This window comes from Pipistrellus kuhlii, unplaced genomic scaffold (genome assembly GCF_014108245.1).
Source record: "Pipistrellus kuhlii isolate mPipKuh1 unplaced genomic scaffold, mPipKuh1.p scaffold_m20_p_9, whole genome shotgun sequence".
In the NCBI taxonomy this organism is placed as follows: domain Eukaryota; kingdom Metazoa; phylum Chordata; class Mammalia; order Chiroptera; family Vespertilionidae; genus Pipistrellus; species Pipistrellus kuhlii.
The window spans coordinates 34,778,552-34,800,427 of record NW_023425595.1 but is presented as its reverse complement, the minus strand read 5'-3'; the positions used below and the strand labels follow the sequence as shown (position 1 = coordinate 34,800,427).

General features: G+C 51.8%; 1 protein-coding gene across 1 annotated transcript; it reads right to left on the bottom strand.

Moving 5' to 3' along the window:
- Window positions 1–977: 977 nt before the first annotated feature.
- On the bottom strand, window positions 978–21,233 carry MOGAT2 (monoacylglycerol O-acyltransferase 2). The gene is made up of 6 exons (XM_036427761.2): window positions 21,021–21,233; window positions 13,258–13,436; window positions 6,039–6,243; window positions 4,983–5,157; window positions 4,139–4,338; window positions 978–1,820 (listed from the first exon to the last, which is right to left on the bottom strand). Exons 1-6 carry the CDS (start codon window positions 21,109–21,111, stop codon window positions 1,666–1,668), a joined length of 1,005 nt encoding a protein of 334 aa, XP_036283654.1. The 5' UTR covers window positions 21,112–21,233; the 3' UTR covers window positions 978–1,665.
- Window positions 21,234–21,876: the final 643 nt, after the last annotated feature.

Below are 21,876 nucleotides of genomic sequence, written 5' to 3'. Positions count from 1 at the left end.
CCCACCGCCGAATGCAGCTACATGAGAGCCGGGCAAGATGGGGAAGAGCCACCGCCGGGCCACAGAACTGGGAGGAACAGGGGTCCTCCGTGTCCAGCCATTGTGCTCTCTAGTGGTTCACCATCTGCAGCAGCTCACTCCGGTGGGTGGGTACTTCTCTCCTTGGCCCTGCCCCTGCCATTTCCTCCAAGTCTCCCCCTGGCTGGAGATCGTCATTCCCGGCTCCGCACTTCTATCCTTCCTGTGACCCGGACACACTCTTCCTCCCAGGGTATCAGGCACCTCCCAGGGACACAGGGACTCTCATCACCTGACTCCCACTTCCACGTGCTCTGCGTCACTCCCGACAGGACACCGGGCAGCTTACCATCTCAAAACAGCATCTCATTATGCTCACAACACCGGAGGTGATATGGTAATCCTTATTTTCCCGATGACTGAATGGAGGTTTGGAGGTGATTGCCCCAGAGTTCCTAAAAAGGGATGGGCCAGGATTCGAACCCAAATTTATTTACACTTCTCCAAAGGTGCCATGGTGTGTCTGTTGGCATGACCTGCTCCTGGCAGAAAGAGCCTGCTTCCCTGCTGGCGGAAGAGGGGGATTCGCAAGGACTGGTTTTACCCAGCCATCCTGCCCCTCCACGTCTGTCCCAAACCCGGGAGTCCAGAATTCTTTCCGCCAGGCATCGGTCCCCGCTCACCCCTCATCCCCCTGCAGACACATACTAACACCCACTCTTCACGTCTGGTCTTCGTCCTCTGTCCTGGTCTGCCCTGTGTCTCAGCCCACCCATTCCCCTCTTTCCCAACAGAACAGGGCCCGAGGCGGTATGCTGGGGGCTGACAGATGCACGTGACCTTCTCTGGACCAATCTGAGACCAGAGATTCACCTTCTGGGAAGATGAGACAGGGCCAGGCTGGGGGTCAAATCCCTGTGCACTGGGGAGTGTAGAGGAAGAGAAGAAGAGAGGAAGGCTAACATAAAACCCTTTCATTTATTGAATGAAAGTTCATGGAGCCCCCTTCTTTGTGCTCAGACAAAGGGGCTGACGTTACAAAGGACAAGTAAGAGGTACCTCGGGGAGCTCTCAGCCTGTGTGATGTCAGAGCTGAGACCCGTAGGCCATCTTACTCGGTCAGGGAAACCGAGGCTCAGAGGGAGGGTGAGAAGGCCTGCCTGTCACCACACCACCAGTGGCAGAGCACAGCTCTGCTCACCCAGCTCAGGAGGGAGGAGCTGGGATGTCCAGGGTGTAAGGTGAGGGAGCTAGGAGAAAGGGCTGGAGCTGGCGGCTTCCTTTTCACTGTCATTCAAGGCAGAGGAAGGAAAACCTGATAACCGGTCGCTGCTCTCTCTTCTTTGTCCAATGAGTGCCGCTACAACAGAGGACACAAACCGTTCTCTTCCAGCCCTCTCTCCCATCTCCCGGCGGAGCAGACCAAGGAGATGGAGAACCTGCACAGGTGTCCCAGGGTGAGTCTGGTCGCCCCTCCACGTCGTCAGCTGTGACTTGGGGTTGGATGTGCAGGAGGCTAGGAAGACTCTGGAGGTGGTGTTTCAGGGATGATGCTTCCAGGAAGCCTTCTCAGATCATAGCGCCTCCCACGGGGCTCCCTCAGGCCAGCCCTGCCCCTGGGAGCATCCCGTTCCTCCGGGGAGGCGCTCAGCAGAACTCCAGGTGCTGGTCCTCGGGGACGTTGTACTTGAGCTTGTGGGCTTCGAAGAGGTTGCACAGCTCGTCGATGTAGTGCTGGTGCAGCTTGTCCACCTCCTCCTGCGAGGGCTGCGGGGTCTTCTGCACCTCGATGGGCTTCCCCACTGCAAGACACAGAGGTGGGGGGTGAGCTGGAGCAGGGGTCCAGGGGCAGGAAAGTACTCCTACTGCCACCCCTTTCCACTTTATTTCGAGTGATGAATTCTAAGATGTTAGGGCAACTCCAAGATTCAGAGGTTATGACATCACCACCAGCTGGCATTGCAAAATGCCTGGAAATGTGCCAGGTGCTTTCCATGCACGATCCCCTTTAATCCTTGTAATCATCGTCTGGGGGTAGAACCTGCTATCATTCCCATTGGTAGATGAGGCCACGAGGTTTTGAGGGGTTAAGTAACTTGGTGAAGGTGGCGAAGCCAAGCCCTGGCTGGTGTGACCAGTGTTGGTTAGAGTGTTGGCCTGCACACTGAAGGATCGCAGGTTCAATCTCTGGACTTGGTGGAGTAAGTGCAGGAGGCAACCAATTAATGTTTCTCTCTCTCACATTGATGTTTCCTTCTCTCTCTCTCTCTCTCTCTCTCTCTCTCTCTCTCTCTCTCTCTCTTCTCTCTCTCTCTCTCCCTTTTTCCCTTCCACTCTCTAAAAATCAATGGGAAAGAAATATCAACAACAACAAAACAACAACAACAAAAGGTCAGCAAAGCCAGGAAGACTCAGTGCCCGGGGATGTGCTCTTATCCTCCGGGCCGTATGGTTCTGGGAGCCAAAGATGCCGTGCTCAGAAGCGCCTGTCGTTTCTAGGATGAGGCGGGCCTGCAGCCCAGGCAGCTCCCCCCCTCCCCCCCCCCTCCTGCTCTCCCTCCATGCTGGCTGCAGTGCCCCCTTCCTTCGAGGGAGGAGTCAGGAAGGCCCCAACGAACCTCCTCCCTCTGGTTCTGCCGGGCTGAGAAGGCAGCTCCCCTCCTCCTCCCCTTAGCAGTAGCTTTGGAGGCAGCAGCAGAACTAACGTTGACGAAAACACTGCCACACAGCACAGGGAGAGTCCAGGTATGGGGTTCGCAGTGTGTGCCAACCACATAAATGAATGGAGGGAGGAGATGAAGGGACCTCTCTCTCCGGGCCTTGTCAGAGGAACCTGGTTGGAATCCAAGAAGAAAGCGAATGAGGTGTCCCAATAGCAGGAGCACCTGAGGTTACGTCCAGGCTCTGAAGCTCATGCCCTTCTTTTTATTTTATTTTATTTATTTTATATTTTATTGATATTTTACAGAGAGGAGAAAGGGAGAGAGAGAGAGTTAGAAATGTCGATGAGAAACATCGACCAGCTGCCTCTTGCACACCCCCTACCAGGGTTGTGCCCGCAACCAATGTACATGCCCTTGACCGGAATCGAACCTGGGACCCTTCAGTCCGCAGACTGATGCTCTATCCACTGAGCCAAACTGGTTTCGGCAAGCTCATGCCCTTCTTTACAGGAAAACCCCCCAGCGCTGACCCAGGCCTGCTGATTGCTGGGCTGCCCTTTCCTTGTACCTCCTCTTCCAGGAAGCCTATTAATCTTCTGGGTCAGAATTAAACCCTGTTTCTCTGACCCGCCCTGGCCGGTTTGGCTCAGTGGATGGAGCGTTGGCCTGTGGACTGAAGGGTCCCAGGTTCGTGGCCAAGGGCACACGCCCAGTGGGGGGGGGGGGGGGTAGGGCGTGCAGGAGGCAGCCGATCCATGGTTCTCTCTCATCATTGATGTTTCTGTCTCTCTCTCCCCCTCCCTTCCTCTCTGAAATCAATAAAAATATATCTAAAAAGTCAAACCGATCCTGATTCAAACCTCAACGTCGTTAGTCAAAGGCAGTGTGATTTTTTTTTTTGAAGTTATTTTTCTGAGCCTGCTTCCTATCAATGAAATAGGGACAACAGTCTCTACTTCGAAGGTTGTCAGGAGAAACTGAGCCACTGTGCGTAAGGGAGCCGTGCTGTGCCTGGCGCACAGTGGGCACTCAGTAACCAGCAGCGACCATTGTTCTTTGTGCCGGTTCTCATCCGTCCCGGTTCTCATCCCAGACTGCCTCATGTCGGGGTCGTCTGCTTGTGTGTCTGCTTCACGGTCTCCAGGCGTCCTCAAACTTTTTAAAGTGGGGGCCAGATCACGGTCCCTCAGAGAGCTGGAGGGCCGGACTCTATGAACTACTAATTCCTACTGTAACACCTCGGCTGCGCTCACTGCCCAAAAAACCTGGCGGGCCGGATCAGACTCCTCTGCGGGCCGCATGTGGCCCGCGGGCCGTAGTTTGAAGACGCCTGGGACTCTGGACTGTGAGCTCCGTGAGGGCAAAGATGTGCCTGGCCCAGCCCCTGGCAGCTCACAGCCCGGCCCCTTACCCCGTGAGCTGCCCCCTCCCCCCGCCCAGCCTGGGTCTTGGCTCACCCACGGTGGCGATGGGCCGGCGGTAGGGCAAAAGGCCAAAGCTGTACTGGAAGATGCCACGGCCGTGGAAGAGTGGGAGGGAAATGCCCATGACCTTCTGCAGCTGGTTCTGGGTCCAACGCAGCCAGGAGCCAGGAGAGTTCTCAACTTGGTCAAAGAGTTCGTTCTCCCCAAAGGAGAAGACTGGCACCAGAGGTACCCTGGAGAGAGAGAGAGACAGTGGAGAGAAGGCCCGTTGGAGGCCCCAAAGAAGGCCCGCCCGCTGGTCCCCTCGCTTCCCGCGGGACCAGGAACAGGAGCAGAGGACAGAGGTAGGAGGCCCAGGTGGTCTCCCGGACCTGCCAGAGCCTTGCTTTCTGACCTTGGGCAGGTCCTGAGGGCCCCTTCTCAGAGCCACCACCTCCCAGGGGCACCATGATGGATAGATTATCGATAGAATGCTTCAGAGTTCTCCCAGATAGAAATCATCTGACAGCTTTGTAGGAAAACCTCGCCTGCTCCAGCCAGCGTCGACTCCTCACGGCTGCTCCGAGGTCAGAGAACAGCCCTGCGCTACGCCCCAAACCCCAGGCTCCCACATCCCAGAGGTCTCGGACCTAGGGCCAGCCCTGGGCAGTATGTCCCTTCCCACCCAGGCCCTTGGACCCCAAAGACTCCATTCTGGGACCCTTTCTGGGTGTTTGGCAGCGAGACAGTACTTGTCTCAGCACAACAGCCTGTGCGTTTGTGAACGGACTGAGAAGTCTCCCTGCCCAAATAGAAACTCCATCAGCCTCTGCCGTCTTCCCACCAAAGTAAACCCTCGCTGATCTCCAGCGGAACCCAGAGCCCTCTCCCCAGGTACCCGTGCATCAGGGCGAGCTTGGCGAAGCCCTTGCGGTTCCTCAGCAGCAGCTTGTAGGCCCCGGGCCTGGCGTTCAGTGCCTCCTGGGCGCCCCCCACGATGATGCCCAGCAGGTTGCCCCCGCCCTTCCTGTTCAGGATGTGAGCCGCGCACTCCTTGTCCGATGTAACCAGCCCTGAGGGGAGAGGGAGGCGGTCAGTGATGGGGCGAAGGTAAGGTGACCAGACGTCCTGCTTTTGGCGGGACAGTCCGATTTTTAACAATTTGTCCCTCATCTCTCGGCGTTTTAAAACAGTCCTGATTTTTTTTTTAAAGAATCTTTTAAATCTTTTGGACTTTTTAAAAACGCAGGGGGACGTGGGACAAATTGTTAAATATCGGGACTGTCCCGCCAAAAGCAGGACGTCTGGTCACCTTAGGTCAGCGTTTTTCAACCGCTGTTCCGCGGCACACTAGTGTGCCGCGAGATGTTGCCTGGTGTGCCGTAGGTGCAGACAAGACAAGAATTTTATAATTTTTCACTATTTTGTTTACTTAATATTTCATAATAAAGTAATTATAAAATACTTTCTTTGTGTTTATTTGATTCCTATTCAAGAGAATTACTTTATATATAGTCAATATAGGCACAGAGTTAAATTTTTTAACATTTTCTAATGGTGGTGTGCCTCGTGATTTTTTTCATGAAACAAGTGTGCCTTTGCCCAAAAAAGGTTGAAAAACACTGCCTTAGGTGAAGGGGCAGGGACTGTGGGGGTGGATGTGGCCCAGCAAAGAGATCCCCAAGAGTGCCCCCAGAGGCCGGTCCCCCACCCCACCCCTCCCACTCCAGCTGGGCGTTCCTGGGGACTGGGCCTGAGCCTTCCCCCATGCCTAAGCCCCTCGCCACGCTCATTGCCCTACGGTGCTGTGGGAAGTGCTTCCTTGAGTCTAGCCTCCTTCCTCCACTGCTCATGCTCTCGGAGGAAGTACGGAACTCCTGGTCGCCCTCCCCCAGATTCCCTCCTCCCGTGCCTGCAGCCTCATGGACCTGGCTGCCCGGTGGGAAAGACTCACCCCCAGTCATGAGGTAGTCCCTGAAGAAGGGGAAGCGGAACCACAGGTTCAGCATCATCAGGTGGGGGCGGATGCCGGGGAAGAGCTTCGAGAAGCCCGTGGCCTCAGTGCACAAGTTGACGAAGATTCCGGCGGCCAGGACCCCGTGGGGGTGGAAGCCCGCGAGGTAGTTCCGGGAGGGGTCCAGCTCAGCGGTCTTGACCAGCTGTGGGGACATGATCCCATGAGCCAGAGCTGGACCTGCACCCCCACTCTGACGCTGACCTTGGGCCCATCACTCCCCATCTCTGAGACTCTGGTTCTCAGGAAGATGGAGATGCTGAATGCACCTGGGGCGTCTCTCCAGGTGCCGGCTGTGTCTCAGACTCGCACCTGAGGCTTTGGACAAACTGCTTCCCTCCCAGGCGTTTCGTTTGTAAAGTGGGGACGTTTGGCCCCGTCTCCCCTCCCTCCCAGGACTGCTGAGAAGTTCAGGTCTGAGGGTGCCCTGCCATGACCAAGACTGCTATGTGAAGGGATAGAATTAGAAGACCTCAGATGGCCACACGGGGGCGCCACCATGCCGGAATACCCCATTTTACAAAACTCAATTTAAGAAAATTGGCACTTAAGACCAGGAGAGGATGCCTGTTGCAGACCAGATGGCACACCCTCCCCTCGCACCTCACCCGTGGCTCTCTGCTCCCCTCACGCCAGACCCTCAGTGCCCTCTGTCCGCTCTGTCCCTGGACACGGGCGGCTCTGCCTGGGTCTGCTCGGGCCTGCAGCCTGCAGGGTGCAGCAGGGACCACCAGGCATTGTAGGTTGGGTGGGACAGGAGAGCCGTTTGTCCTTAGCAGTTTCCAGGTGAAGTGGGTGGCTAGAGAGGGGCTGGGACTGAGTTAACAAATGCTGCTCTGGCTGCTTACTGAACAGGCTGCGATGTGGCTGCGCTGCCAAGCTTTTCGCTGTGGGCAGTGACTGCGTGTAACTGCAGGGCCTACCCCAGTGTCCCGCCTCCAGGAGCCACAGCCACCAGAGTTAGAAGGCCCTGAAGCCACATGTACCCTTCCCCATTCACCCCCACCCTCCGCAGGAGGCTCCCTGATAGGACTGCCAGGGCCCTACAGTCTGCATCACCAGATTTGGGTGAGGAGGGCTCGGTTCACTCTGGCTCAGCTTTGCTGGGGTCAGAGTTCATCCTATCATTAAGCTGAAACGCTCAGCAGGAGATGCCCTGAGGGTTTTAATTGCTGCCTTTGAGGCCCCAGAGTCCATGCTGTCCACCCTCAGAGCAGCCTGCAGGGATCTGGGGGCAGCAACGGGGGCCTGGGCCTCTCTGCTTCATCCAGCTTCTCCTGCCCCTGACCTGGACTTGGTCTCTGCACCACACACACACACCCCGCCTCCCCGCCCTCACCCCCACCACAGTGTGCCCTCCGGGTAACCACTGACCCTTTGCAAAAAGGCTGCAGGGACTATTGCCTCCCAGACAAGGGCAGAGCTGTTCCCCGGAGGCAGTGGGCATCTATTGGATGCCGAAATAGACACACAACCAGAGGTTTCTCACCACCTCGATGGGAAAGGAGCTCCTCAGAAACCCCGTCGGTGGTGTTTCTTTAAAGACAGCCCTCGCTCCCTGCATGCAAGGCCTTTCTCATAAACCCTTTCTCAGCTAGAGGGGAGGTAATGTGTACAATTCCGTAAAGGTGATTTGGCGATATCTATCACCACTCCAAAAACGTAACCGACCTTTCCACCCACCCAGCAACCTCACTGCTGAGGGGTTTAGCTACAGGGTTTCTCATGCTTGTGCAATATGACGTCTGCACAAGGACACTGGAGCGTCACTGTTTTTTGTAACAGCAAAAACTCGACACCCACCCACATGTCCATCCACAGGGCCCCTTCAGACAGATCACGAGACGTTTGCATAATGGGCCCCTGTGCAGCCACAGACAAGTGTGGCACAGCTCCTCCCGCCCCTCTCGGGGAAGCCGGCCGCAGCTGGCTGTCAGAGGAAACAGCCATGGGCAGGATGATGCTTGCAGACTGCCACCGGTATGTGCTTGTATGTGGATGCACCCAACACTGGTTGTCACCGTCGCCTCTGGGCAAAGAACTAGGGGAGACGGGAGGTGTCCCTTTCGAATTTTGAACGAGAATGTATTACCTACTTTAAGTGGATAATGAATAAAATAAATCAACAAGTGACCGGATGATTATCCCCTTCATAATAAGGCTTTGTGTGTAGAGAGCTACCCTGTGAGTGTGAGGGCCTTGTCTAGGCAACTGTGCCAGATCTGCTCGTGCATCTAAAGGTGCGTGGCCAAGTGTGTGCACTGAGGGGCGTCGCTAGCCCACTGAGACGGGTCTGCTGACTTCCTGGGCGGGACCTCTTCCACCTGTCCTCCTGTGCCCCAGGAATACCCCTCCATCACAGTGAGGACCTTGAGATCAGAGGCCACCCAGTGAGGCATTGCTAAATCCCTGAAGCAGGCCTGAAAGAGAGGAGATGCTCGGTGGGTGACAGAAATGAAGAAAGGAAAGAAGGAGACTGTGGACGGGTGAGGCTGATCAGCCAACCCCTGCCCGACCCCGTTCTGATGTGCGCCTGGGTTCCACTGAGCGGGAGTCCTGAGATCCAGGTCCTGGCCCCGGCCCATGACATGACCCTGGCCCCGCCTCAGTTTCCCCTCTGACTTCCGCAGGACAGTGATGATGTCTCTCTGGCAAAGTTGCTACTTGGTTCAGGTGTGCTAAGCACAGAGAGGGAAGGTGTGTGAGGGGCTGTGTCCTCTGCTCGCTCCCGCAGGTCTCTGAGGGGCAGGGAGGGTGGCCAGGAAGAGAAGGCTGGCTGGGGAAGGCCCTCTGTGGGCACATGTGCTCCCAGCCTGGGCTTGCTGCTAGGCAGTGACAGCTGGGGAAGGGAATGGCCAGGTTGCTAGGCTCTGTGGTCACTTTTCTTTACTTTTGTAGTTCGTATACCATCACATTTACCTTTTGGACGTGTGTGACTCAGTGATTTTAATATACTTAAAGGTGTGTAACCATCACCACTTCTAATTCTAGAGCATTTTCAGCACCCCAGGAAGACACCCATAGCGGTCATTCTCCTTCCCCCAGCCCCGGGCAGCCACTGCGGTCTGTCTCTGTGGAGTTGCCGCTTCTGGAAATTTCATATAAATGGAATCATACAACATGTGGCCTTTTATGGCCGTCTTCTTGTACGTCACAGAATGTGTTCAAGGTTCATCGATGTGGAAGCCTGTCTCAGCACTTCATTCCTTTCTGTGACTGAATACTACGCCATTGTGTGGATAGACCACATTTTCTTTGTCTGTTCAATGGCCATTGGCCATTTCCGATAATGTGGCCACGAACACTTGGGTACAAGTCTCGGTGCAAACATGCTTTCAGTTCTCCCAGGGGTGTTCCTACTTTGAATCCCAAGGCCTTTGCCTACTATACCCTGCACAGGCTCCCGGGAGAGGCAACTGGACCTAGGACGGGAGGGAGGACAGCAAGGGACTCTATCATGTCTGCCCAGACCCATCTTTCTCTCTCTCTCTCTCTCTCTTTTTTCTAATTAAAATATTTTATTGATTTCAAAGAGGAAAGGAGAAGGAAAGAGAGATAAAAACATCAATGATGAGAGAGACTCATTGGTTGGCTGCCTCTGGGGATCAAACCTGAAATCCAGGCACATGTCCTGACCATGGATGGAACCATGACCTCCTGGTTCCCAGGTCAACGCTCAATCACTGAGCCATGCCGGCCAGGCTATTTTGTTGTTGTTGTTGTTTGTTTGTTTGTTTTTCTTTAACATTTTAAGAGCCCAGATAAAAAGACAACTGTGGCCAGGCCTTAGATCGTTAGGAGGAGAGAAGGGCCAGGTCTGGAGGAGTCTAGGAGACACCCCACTGGCTCTAGAGCAGCAGTTCTCAACCAGGGACAGTTTGCCCAGCCCCTCTCCCCCCAGAGGACCATTTAGTAATGTTTACAGACATTATTTTGCTGTCACAACTGGTAGAGGGGTGTGTTATTGGCATCTTAGTGGGTAGGAGCCCAGGGTGAAGTCAATCAGAAACCCTCCCTGCCCCACATAACACACACAGCAGAGACTCATTCAGCCCCAAATGCCAATGGTGCTGAGAAAGCCGCCTTGAGAGCTACCTGGCTGGGGTAGGATCGGCTAAGAGCCACCTCAGCATCATTTTCTGCCATGCCTGCAATGGCAGCGGCTCTAGGTGCCAAGAGCCTGATGCTACCCTTTGTGGGCCCTTGGATGACATCCTCCTGGAAAATTTCCAGCGGAAGAGTCCCGGTTCTGTCAGATGGTCTTCGGGGGCCTCTGTTACCTTGTCCCTGCAAAACGCTTTAGCCTCATCCCCAGGTGACCTTCTACTTCATTCACACTCAACAGTAGGCTTGCTGCTCAGAAGCCATAGGTGGCCTGGCGAGCTCGGGCTTTGAAAGAGACAGAAATATAATGTGGGGGAACCAGCTATAATTGTAAGGAATATTAATGATGCTCCGTTAGTCCTGATTGTTCTATTCTGATTAAAGAAGGCGCACCGTACCCTGGCTGACAGCTGCACTCAGGAGCTGGGAGCTCACCCGGAAAGGAAGTCCATCCTCCCCATTTGGAGTGGCCTGTTTTCGGGGGAAGATTCCTGTTGCAGAAACCAGAATCACCAGCCCTTATCCCCAGACCGTTGCATGTCACTAGCCTTAGAGCAGTGGTTCTCAACCTTCCTGATGCCGCAACCCTTTCCTACAGCTCCTCATGCTGTGGTGACCCACAACCATAACATTATTTCCGTTGCTACTTCATAACTGTAATGTTGCTACTGTTAATGAATTGTAATGTAAATATCTGTGTTTTCCGGTGGTCTTAGGCTCTACAGCAGCGGCTCTCAACCTGTGGGTCGCCTAAGACCATCGGAAAACACAGATATTTATTTACATTACGATTCATTAACAGTAGCAACAAAAATAATTGTATGGTTGGGGGGTCACCACGACACGAGGAACTGTATGAAAGGGCCGCGGCCTTAGGAAGGTTAGGAGATCCTCAGCCCTTCCTGTGCCTGTAAACTGCCCATTTGCCCTCTTAGCCCACTTCCCCATGTAATCTTTGTGCTTCTACCCAATATAAGCAGCTGGTTTATGAGGGGGGGAAGGGAAGGAGGAGCAGATTTCTGAGGATGACCTGCTGCTCTCCCATGCTGCCGGGGGTATTGGAATAAATGCTCAACTATGATTCAACCCTGTGTCTGCTTAATGGCTCACAGACCCATTGGTTGTCTGGTTACAGATTCAGCGCACAGCGAGCGGGGAGACCGCAGAGTGAGACTCCACAAAGCTCCCCCCCACCCCCGCCCCGAGGCCCGGACCTGCTTTAGGTTTCTTTGGCTTGGACGTTGCTGTCCGCATACACTCCCAAGCTCCAGGCCGCACTTTCCCATAGAAACTCTGACCTTCCTGGAACAGGAGAGCAAGCCCTGGCCTGGGAGGAGGAGAGGGAGGGAAGGGAATGCAGAATGTCAAGCTCAGAAATCCTGAGTGGGGATAAGGGAGTCTGCCCAGGACATGCCCATGGCTCCTTTTAGGACCCAGCAAGCCCTGCTTGCCTTTGATGAAGATATCCTGGAAGGACACACTGCAGAGGAAGGGGATATAGGGGGTGAGGAAGATCACCCCCACCTGGGCCCCTCAGGTTAGCTCAGCACTGCCCACTCACTCTGCCTTTCAACATGAGCATGGAAGTCTCTGCTGGCCAACTTCCTGCCTTCTGCCCAGCCCCTGCCCTGCTGCCCTGCCCTGCCCTGCCCTACCCTGCCCTGCCCACCCTTGTCCTTTGCCCAGGAGGACCTTCTTATTGGGGATTAGGAGCTCCTGTACCCCAGCTGTTGTCCAGCCTTTGCTAGTTCTTCTTGGGCCTCAGGACTCTTGGGAGCAATGCAGGAGTGCTGGCAGTCTAACCTCAGGGAGGCTGTTTCCTCCCTCCTTCCCCTTTCTCAGCTGGAGAACAGGCTCCTGGAGGGACAGGAAGAGGTGGGGATCTGGATGGAGGCGGAGAAGCCAAGCATTGCGAAGGTCAAAGCAGAGTGGCTCTGGGCTATCAGACTTGCAGCCATGCCCAAGCCTCCCAGACTCCCCACTGACTCGGCAAAATAATCCCAACCAGTAGTTTACTGAGAACCTACAAGGCACTGTATCCCCTGTCTCATTGAACCCCAGAATGCAGCCAAGAATGTAGGTGGCATCATCTCCACATTACCAGTGTGGGAACTGAGGCTCAGAGAGACTGTAACTTTCCCTACGGTCACCCAGTTGGTGGGTGGTGGAACTGGTATTAGAACCTAGTCCATCTAGCTCCAGAGACCACATTCTACACCTTTTTTTGTTCTTTACTGTTTCCAGAGAAGAGCCAACTGTCCCTGCCTGGCACTTCTCTGTGTTCCCTTGTCTTCCCGATCCTCTCATCTGGGCCATACCACAGTCCCGCCCAGCGGCTTACATCCAGGGTTTTGTCGGTCTGGGTTTCAGTAAAGAAGCTGAAGGGTCTGTGAATCCAGAGATGTGCTTCACCCAGGACTAATCTTTGGGCCCAGGGTCAACTGTTCAGGAAGCTCATGAGATGCCTTGAGTCAGAGTCAGAGATTCAAGGCACTCAGAGCAGGAGAGATCAGTCTGCTTACTGGATACATGGGGAAACTGAGGTTCAGAATGGGGCAAGGCCCAACCCAAGGACCCCATAGCATCCCAGAGCTAGGAGCAGGAGAGAACCTGTTCAGGGCTCACTCCCCTTCTCCTATACCCATAGTTAGTGCACAGACTTTAAAACCAGTGAAGACAAAACAAAACAAAAACTTGTTGTGTGGCCTCGGTCATACCTTTGTCCCTCTGGGTGTCAGTGTCTCATGTGATGACATGAGGAGTAGGTGGTCGCTTAGGACCCTGAGTTTATTATCTCCCTCCACCCAACCCTGGGCTGCAGAGGGGTTCACACCTACAAGACACATATGTGGGCCCCATGATAGGCCCCACAGAGCTCTTTCAAATCCTGTGCATTCATCAGTCCTCAATTGGCTGCACACGCCCAGAGGTGTGGAACCATGGCTGGACTCTTCCCCATGGTGCACAGTGGTGGTAGCTCTTCCCACTGCACACAGGGCCCCACCTTCCCCGAGGAGGAGTGGGACCCGTTCGCCCTGCCAGCCCTAATACTCACCGAGACGGGGAAATAGTCCTTCATGTACCTCCACACGACGGAGCGTCTCAGGAACTCGACGCGCCTGCCGCCCTGCCATGGCTTCTCTCGGTCCAGGTACCACCACGTTGCATACAGGACACTGAGGAACCAGAATCTGGTGAACAGGAGGCCTATGAAGACTATAACGCAGGTCTGAGCTGGGGAGGGAAACACGTGAGAGGTCTGAGAGGAAGGAAACACCCAAGACCAGCCGCCCTAGCCCGTCCAGCCCACAGCTCCAGGAGGAAGAGAGGGAGAGAGACAGAAACATTCAATGATGAGAGAGGATCATTGATCAGCTGTCTCCTGCACACCCCCCACTGGGGATCGAGCCCACAGCCCTTCAGCCCACAGGCTGACGCTCTATCCACTGAGCCCAACCAGCTAGGAGGAAGGTCGCAAGGCAAGAAAAACGAATGAGCAACTGGAGAGCCTTATGCTTAGCAAAATAAGCCAGTCAGAGAAAGACAAGAATCACAAGATCTCACTCAAAATAAATGGTATCCAAAGACATGGAGCATGCCTTCCTGGGGCAGGGTGTGAGTTACAGAGGAAAGGAAATAGACAGTAAAGAAGTTACCCATTGAGGGAGTATGTGACTCTGGACCTGAGTCCTCGGAGCCAGGTCCTAGTTGGCTTCTCCAGCCACTTTTCACCCCTCCCGAAAACGCCTCCGCTAACTCCACAGCGAACCAGCTGTTCATTAAATGTGCAGTGTTTCCCCCGCCCCGCTCCCCCCCTTCGCACCCCCCCCCCCTTACTCTCCTGCCAGCCTTTAAATCCTGCCCTCTGGACCCGATCTCCTAAGTATCTCTCGAAAGAGGCCACTCTTTCCACCCACTGCTGGCCTCCTTAGACCAGGGTTGGCAATCTTTTTCTTAAAGAGCCTGATTGTAAGTATTTTGGACTTTTCAGCTCAAGAGGCAAACTAGAGGATATTACATAGTCATACAGGCATTAAAAATGCTATTATTCATTCTTCCTGATGCAGTTTTGGAAGATTGCATTTTTCTAGGAATTTGTCCATTTCATCCACATTGTCCAGCTTGTTGGCATATAGTTGTTCATAGTATTTTCTCACATACCTTTGTATTTTGGTGGTGTTCAGTTGTTACTTCACCACTTTTGTTTCGGATTTTATTTATTTGGGTCCTCTATTTTTGTTTCTTGATGAGTCTGGCCAGGGGTTCATAATCTTATTTATCTATTCAAACAACCAGCTCTTGGTTTCATTGATTTTTTAAAAAATTTTTTAGTCTCTATATCATTTATCTCTGTTCTAATCTTTATTATTTCCTTCATTCCACTTACTCTAAGCTTTTCTTGTTGTTGTCTTTCTAATTCTTTAAGTTGTAGGGTTAAATAGTTTATTATTAATTTTTCTTGTTTTTTTTAGGTAGGCCTGTAGTGCTATGAACTTCCCTCTCAGAACTGTTTTTGCTATATCCCAGAGATTTTGGGTTGTTGTGTGTTTATTTCCATTTGTTTCCAGGAAGTTTTTTATTTCTTTCTTAATCTCATTGATAACCCATTCATCCTATATAATAGAAGGGTAATATGCAAATTGACCCTAACAGCAGAACAACCAGAATGACTACTGGACCAGTCACTATGAGGCACACTGACCACCTCTCAGTCCCTTCCCCGAGCTGTCAGGCATCGATCACTCCATGACAAAAGGGGAACTGGGGGTGGGTGGCAGTGGGGGGTTGGCGGGGCAGGGCCGACTTTGAGCAGCTGGGGGAGATGGCCCTGATCGCAGGCCAGGCCTCTAGCTGTTTAATAACATGCTGTTTAGCCTACATGTGTTTGAATGTTTTTGAGTGTTTTTACCGTAGTTGATTTCAGGAAGAATCAGAAAATCTAAACAGGACAATAACCACTGAGGAAATGGAAGCAGTAATAAAAACACTCCCAGCAAACATAAGACCTGGTCCAAATGGCTTCACAGGGGAGTTTTACCAAACATTCAAAGAAGAACTAATACCTATACTTCTCAAACTATTTTTAAAAATTCAAGAGGAAGGAATACTTCCAAGCTCTTTTATATGAGGCCAGCATTATCCTAATTTCAAAACCAGATAAAGACACTACAAAGAAAGAGAATTACAGGCCAGTATCCCTAATGAACATAGATGCTAAAATCTTCAACAAAATATTAGCAAATCACATCCAGCAATATATTGAAAAGATCATACACCATGACCAAGTGGGATTCATTCCAGGGATGCAAGACTGTACAATATTCACAAATCAATAAACATGATACATCATATAAACAAATTGAAAGACAAAAATCACATGATCATATTAATAGATGCAGAAAAAGCATTTGACAAATTCTAACACCCATTTTTTAATAAAAACTCTCAGCAAAGTGGGAATAGAAGGAGCATATCTCAATATAATAAAGGACATATATGACAAACCTACAGTGAACATCATACTAAATGGGCAAAAACTAAAACCATTTCCCTTAAGAATAGGAACAAGACAGGGATGCTGGCTGTAATTGTAGCATTGGAAGTCCTAGCCAAAGCAAGCATCCAAATTGGAAAGGAAGAAGTAAAACACTAATTATTTGCAGATGACTTGATATTGTACATAGAAAATCCTAAAAATTCCACCAAAAAAACTACTAGATTTAATAAATGAACTGACAATGTAGCAGGATACAAAAATCAACATCCAGAAATTGATGTGTTTTTTTTATACACCAATAATGAATTCTCAAAAAGAGAAACTAAACAAATAACCCCACTTACCATTGCTACAAAAAAAATTAAGATACTTAGGCCTGGTCAGCGTGGCTCAGTGGTTAAACATTGACCTATGAACCAGGAAGTCACTGTTCAATTTCCGATCAGGGTACATGTCCAATTTGTAGGCTTAATCCCAGTAGGGAGCGTGCAGGAGGCAGTGGATTGATGATTCTCTCTCATCGTCGATCTCTCTCTCTCTCTCTCTCTCTCTCTCTCTCTCTCTCTCTCTATATATATATATATATATATATATATATATATATATATATATATATATATGTATATCCTGCCAGAAGCAAAATCCAGCATGTCAGCAGGGCTGAATCATCTGGAGATGGCTGAGGGCATTTCCCCAAACCTAAAAAGGATGCATAAATGATTGCTTGCTGCCAGACAGCTGACATTTCAATCTACATGTTATTGCCTCCTCCTGGCCAACACCTGTAGTTCCTCCAATCTGACAATGGATTCTGTATTCCAAACCTTACCCTTTGATATGTACATCTACCTTGCTTTAGGACAATTTGTATTAATAAAAAGCAAGGGGTCCAGAGAGACAGGAGAACTTGGTTTCTTTCTTTCTTTCTTTCTTTTTTTAAAAATATATTTTATTGATTTTCTTATAGAGAGGAAGGGAGAGAGATAGAGAGCTAGAAACATCGATGAGAGAGAAACATCGACCAGCTGCCTCTTGCACACACCCTACTGGGGATGTGCCTGCAACCAATGTACATGCCCTTGGCCGGAATCGAACCTGGGACCCTTCAGTCCGCAGACCGACGCTCTACTGCTGAGCCAAACTGGTTTCGGCAAGAACTTGGTTTCTTCAGTCAAGCTCCTCTGGCTCCCAAATGCCTTCTAAAATTATGTTTCATCTCTGTACTCTTGATTAGTTCACACACAGCTGCTTTTTCAGATTCCTGAACCCCTTCTAGATGCCAAGAAATGCACACCGGCATTACTTTTCCTCTCTAAAATCAATAAAAAATTATTTAAAAAAAATTTTTAAGATACTTAGGAATAAACTTAACCAAGGAGGTAAAAGACTTGTACTCATAAAACTATAAGATATTGAAAAAATAGATAGAGGATAGATAGAGGAAGACATAAACAAGTGGAAGAATATACTGTGTCATGAATTGGTAAAATTAACATCATTAAAATGTGTATACTACCCAAAGCAACCCAAAGATTTAGTGCAATCCCTACTACAATACTAATAGCATATTTTCACAGATCTAAAACAAATACTCCAAAAATTTATATAGAACAAAAAAAGACCCCAAATAGCTGCAGCAATCTTGAGAAAGAAGAACAAAGTTGGAGGGATTATAATACCAGACATCAAGTTATACTATAAAGCCACTGTAATCAAAACTGCCTGGTACTGAGACAAGAACAGGCATACAGATCAATGGAACAAAACAGAGACCCCAGAAATCAACCTAAGCCATTACACTCAACTAATATTTGACAAAAGAGGCAAGAGTATATATACAATGGAATCAAGACAGTCTCTTCAGCTGGGAAAATTGAACAGATGCATGCCAAAAAAATGAAACTAGACCACCATACACAAGAATAAACTCAAAATGGATAAAAGACTTAAATGTAAGTTGGGAAACCATAAAAATTTTAGAAGAAACTAAAGGTAGCAAAATTTCAGACATCTCCCATTGGCAAAGGAAATAAAGGAGAAAATAAACAGATGAGACTATATAAAAATAAAAGCTTTTGCACAGTAAAAGAAACCATCAACAAAACGAAAAGGGAGCTCACTGTATGGGAGAACATATTTGGCAATGATACATCTGACAAAGGGTTAATATCCAAAATATATAATGAACTCATGCAACTTAAAAGGAAGACAAACATATAATTAAAAAAATGGGCAAAGGGCCTAAATAGACATTTCTCTAAGCAGACATACAGATGGCCAAGATACATATGAAAAAACGCTCAAAGTAGTTCACTGATCATCAGAGAGATGCAAAAACACCAATCAGAAAGAAGGTATGCACCTCGATGTTCATAGCAGCACAATTCTATATAGTAAAACCCTAATATGCAAATTGACCAATCGCTATGATGTGCTTTGACCACCAGGGGGCAGACTCTCAATGCAGGAGCTGCCCCCTGGTGGTCAGCACACGCCCACAGGGGGAGCGCTGTTCAGCCAGAAGTCAGTTCACGACTGGCGAGCACAGTGGTGGCAGGAGCCTCTCCTGCCTCAGTTGCAGGAGGGCGGTAAGGAGTGAGTGGTCCCAGACTGTGAGATGGATGTCTAACTAACTGCCAGATTAGGCCCGCTCCCAGTGGCAGTTGGCCATCCCTCGAGGGGTCCCAGACTGTGAGAGGATGCAGGCTGGGCTGAGGGACACCCCTCCCCTCCCCCAGTGCATGAAATTTCATGCACTGGGCCTCTAGTTTATAATATAAGATCTGGAAACAACCCAAGTGCCCATGAGTAGATGAGTGGATAAAAAAATTGTGTTAACATTTATGCAGCAGTAAATGGAATAATATGCAGCAGTAAAAAGAAGGATCTCTTACCCTTTGAAATAGCATAAAGGGTCCTGGAGAGTATCACGCTAAGTGAAATAAGCCAGTGAGAGAAAGACAAGTACCACATGATCTCACTCATATGTAGAATCTAACAAACAAAATAAACTGATGAACAAAATAGATCCAGAGACATAGAAGCATAGACTACACTGGGGAATCTGGGGGAGGGGTGTGTGTGTGTGCCATGATCAACCGAAGAACTTGTATGCATATATGGCTAACCCATGGGCACAGACAATAGGGCAGTGAAGGCCTGGGGCAGGGAGCAGGGGTGAGCTAGAAGGGGTCAATGGGGATAAAAGAGGGACATGTAATACTTCCAAGAATAAAGATTTAAAAAATAAAATAACGTGCAATCATTTAAAAATGCAAAAGCCATCCTTAACCTCATGGACTGTGCAAATACAATCACTTGGAGGGGGAGCAGGGTGGAGGGGGTCAAGGTGGGGGGAATGCGTTGATTAATGAATTAAAATTGGAATCAAAGTTTGTGGAAGAAACAAACAACACCAACAAAAATAATCGGTGGGCTGGATTTGGCCTGTGGGTAAGCCGTGATCTAGATGGTGGCCGCTCCTGCCGTTGATCTGGTTCCCCACACCCCATACACTGTAGATAACTCTGCAGCAGGCAGCCACCGGGCCCTTTAACACGCAGATTAGACCCTGTCACTCTCCTTTGCCCCCAGGATAAGGGATAAGGAAAGGTACAGCCTCCTACTCCTGGCACCTGGGGGCCCAGATCCCTTTTCTCAGCTGTCCCTTCTCTCGTCCTCCAGGCTCAGGGTGACTGAGAATTCCCTGCGGCTCCCGACATTCTCAGGCTCCCGGGCTACCTGTGGAGCCGGGGGTGGGCACCGCCAGCCAGACACACTTGTGCTCACAAAGCTCACGCAAGGCAAGCCGCGCGTACGAGGTTCCTTATCTCGGGCGATCCCTCGGCTGCACCTGCCTGCCTCTGGGCCCCAATGCCCTTTGTCCGGGAGCCAGCGCTTACAGTCTGCCCTGGGCACCGAACCGACCTCCCTGCCCATGCTTTTCCCACAGCCTCCGAGCCCACACCTCCTCCCACACCCTCTGCCCTCTCTCTGCTCCCCTCTTGCCGTGTCAGGAGGAGGCGCTCGGGACCCACAACCTTTGACACTGAAGTTATTTAAGGACTCGACAACCTTTGGCATCGAAGGCGCTCCGTGTCTTGGCTCCCCTGTGTCGTGGGGATCACCGAGGGTATATACAATGTTTAACGACCGTTCGGATGGGAGACACGGCCCAGGAAAGTGAAGTAGCCTGCCCAAAGGCACGGGTGATGCGAGGGGCAGTACCTATGTGCCTGCTTTGCTGGCGGTGAATCCCCGGCAGAATTGTGAGGTTCTGAGAACACACCTGGTGGGAGTGGCAGCGTGTGTGTGTGTGTGTGTGTGTGTGTGTGTGTGTGTGATGGCTGTTGACCAACCTATGCAGAGTCCGTCCGTATTTTAACCCCAGGACAGTGGTGGGTGTGACTGGACTGAGCGCCGTCCTGGGGGTGGCAGCAGATGCAATGAGGAATCCACATCCTCCCTGTCACCTCTCTTCCCAGCCCTCCGTCCTGGGCCCTCCTCGGAAATGTTCCCTTCGGCAGAGCTGACATTTGGGCAGCTGTGGCCTCCCCGCCGTAACAGATGTGTTCGCCGTGGGGGGTGGGGGAGGGAACGGACTCTCCTGTGTGAGTCCAGCCCAGGGCCCAGCCAGGCCTGTGCCGGGCAGAGTCAACGCGCCTCTTCATTTCATCCCACAAGAGCCCGGTAAGACCCGCTAGTCCTCCAGGTAGCAGAGGACTTGGTTATTCCCCGTTATGCAGGTGAATGAAATAGAGGCCTGGAGAGGTCAGTCACGGGTCCACCAAGGTCACCCAGCTGGTCAGTTACCCGCCTTTACCTGGTAACACACTCTCCCTCCAGTCCACGTTCATCCTGCACATTCCCTCCCTGTTTGATTGTTTTCCCTGTTCCCTTCCCCCCACCCTGCTTACGCCCCCTCCCATCCCCTTCTCCCTCCGCCTCCAGCTCTCTCTCGGAAAGGAAGGAAGAAAACCCATCCCCTCTGAGCAGCCTGAGGGGCCCTTTCCCAGAACTGCCTGGAATCTTCCCCACACCTCCGGCAGGCAGCCTGAGGAGGCAGGTGCTCGGTCCTCACGCTGAGGCGGAATCCACAGCCCTGGGAAGTGAAGTAACCTGTCCAAAGGCACAGGTGATGGTTTCTGCCTCACCCGGTGCCCACAACCGACCCACCCTACCCTCCAAGGCCTCCAGCAGGGACTCAGCACAGCCAAGTCCCCCACCCCCCCGCCCGCCCGCCCCCCCCCCCTTAGGGACCATGTCTTGCCACCATCAGTGCCCACCGGGTCTCCCCCGTCCCCAGGGCCAGCCTGCCTTACCCAAGGCCAAGAAGCTGAAGACCCACTGCAGGACGGAGAGGGTCTGCAGCCTGCGCTCCCAGGGCACGGACCAGGGCGCAAACTCCACCATGCTGGCTCCTCGGCGGGCTCCGGAGGCTCCGAGTACCACCGTGCTCCAGGGCACCCAGAGGGTTTTGCTCCTGGCAGAGGCTGTAGAAGCGTCCGTTCGTGGGGGAGGAGGCTGCCACGCCCAGCCGGGCCCACAGGCCTGCCTGCCCCCGCCCGCCCGGCAGGAGCCTGTTTCCTAGAAGAAACCTTTGAGTCCTGGTGCCCAGAGCTCAGCCAGCGGGAGGAGAGAGAGGAGGAAGTGTGTGGCCTTTACCCAGGACAGCTGTCTCCTCAGGCAACACCTTATCTACGGGATCGCCTTTGGCTGGTGGCTTGCATCTTGCCCTTGGCTTATCTATACTAATAAAAGCGTCACATGCAAATCGACCGAGGGGAAGGGAGAGGAGAAAGGCTTGGACGTGCTCCCAGGAGGGAGAGAGAGCGTGGGTGGGAGCCTGTGCGCTTCTTCTTCCCAAGGGCTTTGAAGGGAGGAGGAAGGAAGGGAGGAGGGGGAGAGGAGAGACCAGTGGAGAAGGAGAAAACCAGCCCGCACCAGCTTCCTCTGGTGGCGCTCCCTCTGGTGGTCGTTCTGAGACACTGTGGGCAGGATCAACTGCTTTCCAGGGCAGGGTAGGCCAGGGCTTGGGGAGAAGCCCAGGTAACAACAGGCAGAGCTGAGAGGGGGCTTACAGAGATAGCTGAAGGATGTACTTCTACTGGCTCTGGTGGAGAAGAGCTCCTTTTCCTCTGGCCTGGTCAGGATGGAGAATCCTGAGCCTGGGGCTTG